Raw genomic sequence first — 8,272 nt, 5'->3', positions numbered from 1 at the left:
TAACATATGAAAGTAAACATATATGCATAGAAATATACAAGATGAAATATGAAATAGACTCTTTCCTAAACATGGATCAAATTAACTTGTATATAACTTGTGGATAAAGATGAAACTTGTGTAGTGGGTATCACGTATTTGCAAACTTGTATAAGCTAATTTATAGTTTGTCTCATTTTATACCTTTTCAAATTTGATGCAATAGATGCAAGCGTTGACAAAAATACAATTGATTCCTTACATGTGAAGATGTCCGAAAAATAACATACAATAAGTTAATTTTATACTTTATAGCAGGCCCGTCTCTAGGGGGTGGCAAGGTAGGCAAAAAGCAAAACTTTTTTTTTGGGTATAAAAGGTATGCAAATCTGTTTTGCCTAGGGTCAATAAAATGTTTGACAAAATGTTTGAGAAATATATAGAGGTTGAATGGAAGTCCGGTACGGCTCTGGTGTGACGATCCTAATCACAGGGTCACCAACGAATGATCTTCCGGCTCAACAGTGATATGATTCAGGTGTGTGAAGACCGTGATAAGTTTAGTAAAAATATAAAAGGCGTCGAATCACACTCTCAAGCTGCGATTGTGGTGCGGCAAGGTCTCATTAATATATAATTTACAATTTTACCCTTATTCAAGGGAAGAATTACAAAGACTCTAATACATATTTGACGAAACATTTTTTTCTAAATCATCGTTGTCGGATCTTCAACACCATCATCGCCGGTGATTTAGCCACCACCGTCTTCTGTCACCATCATCAGCGCCTCTTCATCATTGTTGTCGTGTTTTTGATGCGTTCATGCTCTAATCGGTATGTTTACTTTTCTCACCAATTCAAAAATTTGAGTTTTAAGGGTCTTTGATCATAAAATTGTAGTAACTGACATTGACATTCATTAACAATTTTTAGTGGTAATGGATTTATAAGGTTTTGATTGAGTAGGTTAAATTTGATATATATTGCATACCATGTTTTCGACTAAATGTCTAAATAAATTCTTTACTTCTTTTTAATGTTGGGTATTGGTTTTAACATTATATTGTGGACCTATTCTACAGTATCATGATTCAAAATTTGTTTCTCTTGATTCTAATTATGTCTAAAGCTTCAAAATTTGTGTCTTTTGATTCTAATAATGTTGTTTTCATAAGTTGTAGAAGCTAAGAGAATGACAAAGCAACATAGATCGGAACAATCTACAGATGATCCAACTACTGATAGCAAAAGATTTAAGTGGCCACCTAATTTGGCTCGTGGGCACTTGAAAATCTGTGTAGAAGAGAAAAGGAAAGGGAATTGGCAAAGTAAATGCTTAACAGAAATTGGTAGAATGAACCTTAAGGCTGAGTTTTTTAAAAGGTTTGGGTTAGACTGGAAATATGACAAATTCAGGAATCGTCTAGACACCGCTAAAGACAACATGAATCATGCAAGCAGGTTATAACTGATTCATCTGAACTGAAATTCTGTGAACAAACTTGAGCAATTGAAATGCCTTTTTCTTGGTGGGAAAATTTAATCAAGGTACTCTATTAACTAAAGTACACTATATTCATTAACGAGCGCCAGAAAATAAATGCAAGCGTTGACAAAATAAAACTAACATAAATAGTTAAATACTATAATTCCCGAGAAGACTTTGTGCAGTCATTGTTTTCTTCGTTTCTCACGATTTCGTATAGTCTTTTAATATGACTATATATATATATATATATATATATTTTTTTTTAACAAGTGACTATATATATTATGACCAGTAGAAGTCTTTCTTTTCGTTTTTATTTTTTATGTTTTTTCTTTATCATCACCACTGAATGTAAAGAATTTATTTGATATCGTAAAGGAGATGTTAAAATTTAAGTAGACTTCAATATAAGTTTTCTTTTCCATCATAATTTATTATTTAATGTAAATTATGAGAATTGTTGTATAAACGATTCTATTATAAACAATTCTTTCTGATTATGTTAGATTCACCGCAGATTACATATTTTCTCTATGACGGATCCATATGTAAAATCACGGCAAACGGTTTTAATTGTGTATCATTGTAGACCTCTTGTAAACTTATCTACTTAATCTACAAATTAATTATTAAATCGATGGCATTATCTCGACATCAAACCCAAAACCTCTTTGATGTTAAATCATTAATCAATCCTTGGCCAATCATTGAGCTAAGAGGGCTTCCATATAATTCTATATAAGTTATGTGAAGGTTTTGGGATAAAATCATTTTTATTTTTCCAATCTTTTTAACAACCTTTCTTAAATAAGAAAAACCTATTTAACAAAGAAGAAAACATACAACACAAATGATCACAACAAGTAAAGGATTAATTAGTTTTCCACTGAAACAGAAAACATAAAAAAGAGAAACAAACTTTTTTATTTAAAGAAAAATTATTGGGTTCACCCTTTGGAATGAACCTCTCTTATTCATCCATTTTCAATTAGCATATCAAAATACAAAAATATGCCATGTAAAACTATACTCCCTCCATTTCAAAATATAAGATGTTTTAGAGAAGTTTTTTTGTTTCATAATGTAGGATGTTTTCAAGTTTCTATGCAATTTTTAGATTAGATTAGTATTTTATATTATCCAGTATTGTTTTTGATAGGTTGAACTTGTCAAAAGTAAAGATTTCTTAATCTGCGTGCTTTAGTTAAAACATCATATATTTTGAAACGGAGGAAGTATTATATTAAAAAAAATTAGAAAAATAAAATAAACAAAATATGTAGGCATCAGCTTGAGTTTATAAATAAGATTTTGAGTTTAAATTTTATAATTAAAAAGGTTATATGTCAGTTTGACTTTATATAAAAGGATTATGATTTGAATTTTACAATTAGATGAAATTATACGTCGATTTGGTTTAATAATGAGGATTAGAGTTTCAATTTTCCAATTAGATTAAATTAGAAGTCGATTTGGTTTTATAAATGAGCAGTAGAGTTTAGATTTTAAAATTAAACAAAATAATATGTTTGTTTGGATTTATAAAAGAGGGGATAGAGTTTATATTTTACAATTAAACAATATTATATGTGAGTTTGAGTTTATAAAAGATGATTAGATTTTAAATTTTATAATTAGAAAAAATTATTTCGGTTTGTATTTATAAAAAAAGTTTAGACTTAAGATTTTACAATTAAACAAAATTAGATGTCGGCTTGAATTTATAATGACAATTAGTATTTAGATTTTTGAGGAGATTTTGTTAGAGATACCCTTTTTGGGATATCTCTTTTCAAAAATACCCTTTTTGACATTTTCATTTTTACCCTCTTTTACACAATTACAATACGTTAAATTAATTTTTAGAATTTTTTTTAGGTTTGGGTTATCTATTTTACATTTAGTATATAGTTAGGGGTTAGAGTTAAGTATTTTGAGTTTATGGTTTAGAATTTAGTTGTTTTATACATAAAAAGAGGTATTACATTGTTAGGTGAAAAAATATTAGATAGTTTAGTTGTTGGATAGAGACGAGTCTTTAAAATTATTTTTCTTTTAGGAATAATAATTTACTATAAAATATTCTATGAATTAATTGTATATCCTTAATCCAGTTCTCTTTTTAACAATAAAGGTAATCCTTTTCCTTGTAGAATTAGTAACTTAACTAACTAATCTTATAATTTTTTAAAAAAGTATATATTTAATTTTAAAAATTACAATTTTAAAAATTTAAAATATATATTTTTTGTTTTATACATATTAAAATGAGAATTTGTTAGAAAGACCCCTTTTGAGATACATCTTTTCAAAAATACCTTTTTTCTTGAACATTTTCATTTTTTTCTCACTTTTACACAATTACAATATGTTAAATTAATTTTTAGAATTTTTTTTAGGTTTGGAATCTCTATTTTACATTTAGGGTATAGTTTTGAGGGAAAAGGGTTTATGTTTGATGTTAGATCTTGGAATTTAATCATTTTATATATAGAAAAATGTATTTTTGAAAATGGACATCATGAAAGTGTATTTTTGAAAAGTAATATAGGAAAAAAATTAAAATAAACTTTTTACATGTTAAAATTACATTATTCAAAAACAAACTTCTTATATACATATTAGAATTATCTTTTTATATTTTAAAAATGTTTTAAATTTTTTTTTTTTTATAATTATAGTTTTAAAATATAAAACAATAATTTTCTTATATACATATTAGATTTAAATTTAATGTTTAAAGAAAATTTTAATTTATGATTTTTTTTTTGTAATAACCCTTTCACTTTTAAAAATTTATTAAAAACAAATTTTGTTATTTTTGTACCTATTAAAGTTATCTTTTAAAAAACTTGTAGAAAATGATAATTTTCTCATAATTATCTGTATACTTTAAAAAAATTGTTAAAACTAAGTTTTTGTTTTCTACACAACAAAATCTCTAATCGTTAAAATTGACACATGTCACAATCTTGTGAGTTACTTTTTTAAAAACCAAACTTATATAACAAGATTGCAAATTATGAAATTTTCTGTAAACCTTTCTCCATTAATCTGATTAATAAATATTATTTGGGATTTGAACCCTAGACCTTCTAATGTACACAGTACAAGCATTAATTAACATTTGGTCAAATATTAGACTATGAAAGCTTTCATTGTTAGTATTAGTTTTTATATATTTTTTTGGGTAAGAATATTAGTTTATAATTTCTTGAATCTGAATTAATATTATGATTATGTTTGTATAGTTCTGCATTTCTTAGGTGGAAATTATATTTACAAAAGGATTTAGAAATTTCTTCTTTTTGCTGAAACCCCTATAAAATAGAGACGCCTTCATCATTTTGCATTTTTGCTTATAGATCCACATAGCCTCTCAGTTCAATCTGCTGTCTTTCTCTCACCGACTATAATAGGTTAGCTCTCTCTTTATGGTGCTTTTATTTAGATCAATTTTTCAGAGCTCTAATATCTTATCTAATTTTTTGCAAACGTAATGAGCATGTTCTTAAATGTTCGACAACACCAATAATAGTCATCTTTCGTCAAGTTAGAACTAGTGTTGATCTTTGGCTGGAAAGGGTATATTATATATTACTGACTAAGAAACACAATTCCCATCCATATGTGAAGATTCAACCTGTTCGAGATGACCCAAAGATCTGAAGCGCAAGGGAGCAAGTACGGCACCTATAAGTGGGATGACGGATCTGACCATGATGATATAACAAAGATATATGTACAATATTCTCCTAAAGGCATACACTCCATTAGTTTTGACTATGTCAAAAGTGGAAACCCGAGTGATGGATCCTTCCATGGTCTATCGTATAATACTTGCACGCAGACGGTATATGATGACATCAGAAGTTTAACATTTTTTTTTTAATTACTATTGGTGTTGTCGAACCATTTATTTTCACTTTCATGCATTGCATGTTGAAAATTTTGTAATCATTTTCCACCAAATTTTGCAGTTTGAGATTAACCATCTAAAAAGTGAACATCTTGAATCTGTTGAGGGCTACTACACAGATGGCATTGGGTTTCAAGCAATTCAATTCAAAACCAACTTGAAGATTTCTGAAAAGATGGGATATCATGAGGGGGGTACTAAGTTTACACTAGCAGTAGCGGGAAAAAAAATCATTGGGTTTCACGGTTCATTTTCAGTTGAGACGGTCGACTCTCTTGGAGCATATTTCACCTTGATTACTCCTACTAAGATGGAAGCGAAAGGGAGCAAGGAAGGCAAGGAGTGGGATGATGGAGTTGACCAAGTGGAATTTACAAAGATACATGTACGAAGTGGTCCTGAAGGCGGCATACAATACATTAAGTTTGAGTATGTCGACAAGGATGGACAGCTGAAAGATGGGCCAATCCATGGTTCTATCTCTAGAAGAGGTTCCCCACACGTGGTAGATATATACTAATATACCATAAAAAAATATATATCATTATTCAATTGGATGAGTATATCAAATGTTAATTGTGCTCTTTGTTTTACAGTTTGAGATTAAACATGCTGAAAAGGAATATCTTGTGTCTGTTGAGGGTTTTTGTGATGGTGATGACGAATATGGGGTCATTCAAGCACTTCAATTCAAGACTAACATCAAGACTTCTGAACTTATGGGCTCCTACACGGCCACGGATAAGAAGTTTAGACTTTGGGCCAATGGAATGAAGATCGTTGGGTTTCACGGATATGCTAAAACAAATTTAAGCTCTCTTGGAGCATATTTCACACCACTTATTCCAACGAAGGGTGGATGCCGTGTTATTAAAGCTGGAGGCACCCTTTGGGATGATGGTGCTTTCAAGGGTGTTAGAAAGGTGTCAGTTATATACGGAAGTTCTTATATAAGGGGTCTGAGGATTAACTATGACAATGATGGCAAAGTCGAAAAGCATTACCATGGAAGGGCAAGTTTATCATACTCATCCTCTGCTGAGCCAGAAGGAGAGGTCAGAATTCTTATAACTATATATTCTTCGTCCATATGTTGTTGAATAGCTTTAAGAAGCTCTTTCTATTGCAGTTTATGGTTGACTATCCAAACGAATTTATCACGTCTGTGGTGGTAACAATCAATTCTAATGAGGTTACGTCCTTGACATACAAAACATCAAAAGGGCGAACCTCTCAGACATTTGGAAGCAAAACTTCTGATTCATCTGAATTTGTCCTCGAGAGCAAAGGTTGTGTGATTGTCGGGTTTCATGGAGTTTATCATCCTTATGAAATTACGGGTCTTGGTGCATATTTTTATCCAATGCCTCTTCCTCCTGCTGCGGAAAAGCTAGAAGCACAAGGTGGTGCTGGAGGATCTCCATGGGACGATGGCAGTAATTTTGAAGGTGTTAGAAATATATACATTGGGACAGGTGAGATTGGTATCGTTTCCGTCAAGTTTTTGTATGAAAATGACACTCACGAGATAGTAGTGGGAGATCATCATGGGAACAAGAACCTACTCGGACATGATGAGGTGATTTACTACTACTTCACTTTTATTAACTATTTGTCCAATTATGTAAACTTAATTTTCTTATATGATTTTCTTGGGTTTGAAATTTTATAGTTTAAGCTGGACTATCCGTGTGAATACCTCACATCAGTGGAAGGTAGTTATGATGTAGTACCTGGAAGTGAAGAATTTGAAGTTATACTCATGCTCAAGTTCACCACCAACAAGCGAACTTCTCCATCTTATGGACTCGATGATGACCCAAGCTTCGTGCTCCACAAGGAAGGTCACAAGATCGTTGGGTTCCATGGAAAATCAAGTAACATGCTTCATCAACTTGGCATCCACGTGCTCCCCATCACTACTTCTTGATCATATTTATTTGACTTAAAACGAAACGTTCTCCTCCTTCTTGATTCGTTTCTCCTCTCTTTTTATTTCCTTTGTTATGATTTTTTTTTTCTCTTTTTGCATTCTAAACTTTTTGCATTATTATTTAATTTAGAAAATAATAATTTTTTTATTTATAAAATAAAATGAAATATCTTTCTAATGGAAAGAATTGTAAATAATATTAAATAATAAAGACAAACTACAAAAATGTGTCACGAGCTCTCTGGCGATAACACATCGGATTTTTCACAAAATTCTAATGTATTAATATATAGAAAATGTGTCTGTTCTACAATGTGAAATAATTTTTATTATTAAATTGATATGATATTTGATTAAAATATATATAGTGTTAAATATTTAAATAAGAACTTCTATAAATTAATAAACATGATAAATTAATAAATTTTGTTGGTCTCAAACTGGGCTAGTGTAAAATTTAATAAAATTTGATAAGATAACAAGATAATTGTTCTTTTGAAAATAAAGAGATGTTCAGAAATATAAATTTTTATTAACAAAATGTTTACACGGATAATAATATTGACTTTTTGAAAGTAAACTGGTAATAACAAGTTACTATCTTTTTGACTTTTTGTATATGAGTATTTGCAAACTTTTTTTTTGTAACTAATACTTTATTCATGTCTCTACCTTCCATTGGATAGGAGGGACATTGTTTTATGATCTAAAGATGAAATGTGAAATAGACTCTGTTTACTTGTATATATAAAACTCTTGGATAAAGATGAAACTTGTGTAGTGGGGTATCACGAATTTGCAAACTTGTGTAGTGGGGTATAACGGATTTGCAAACTTGTATAAGCAAATTATACTCAAAAGGGCTTTAATAGTTTCTCTCATTTTATATATTTTCATATTAAATGTCATAGATGAGCCTGTGTTTGATTCCTCTAGATCTGAAGATGTCG

At 29.8% G+C, this 8,272-nt stretch overlaps 1 protein-coding gene across 1 annotated transcript; it reads left to right on the top strand.

The window, feature by feature from the left end:
- On the top strand, window positions 5,117-7,319 carry LOC104779318 (jacalin-related lectin 48-like). Its single transcript, XM_019240983.1, has 5 exons — window positions 5,117-5,323; window positions 5,451-5,894; window positions 5,986-6,444; window positions 6,519-6,968; window positions 7,062-7,319. Exons 1-5 carry the CDS (start codon window positions 5,123-5,125, stop codon window positions 7,317-7,319), a joined length of 1,812 nt encoding a protein of 603 aa, XP_019096528.1. The 5' UTR covers window positions 5,117-5,122.

The sequence above is a fragment of the Camelina sativa genome, chromosome 3 (assembly GCF_000633955.1).
Source record: "Camelina sativa cultivar DH55 chromosome 3, Cs, whole genome shotgun sequence".
Classification (NCBI taxonomy): Eukaryota; Viridiplantae; Streptophyta; class Magnoliopsida; order Brassicales; family Brassicaceae; genus Camelina; species Camelina sativa.
This window is presented reverse-complemented; position numbering and strand designations above follow the sequence as displayed.

Bases quoted from the DNA above. Each gene is read 5' to 3' on its own strand.
- LOC104779318 (XM_019240983.1), top strand. From the start codon at position 5,123: ATGACCCAAAGATCTGAAGCGCAAGGGAGCAAGTACGGCACCTATAAG. The intron at 6,445-6,518 runs GTCAGAATTCTT...TTTCTATTGCAG, and splicing joins CTGCTGAGCCAGAAGGAGAG to TTTATGGTTGACTATCCAAA. The intron at 6,969-7,061 runs GTGATTTACTAC...GAAATTTTATAG, and splicing joins ACCTACTCGGACATGATGAG to TTTAAGCTGGACTATCCGTG.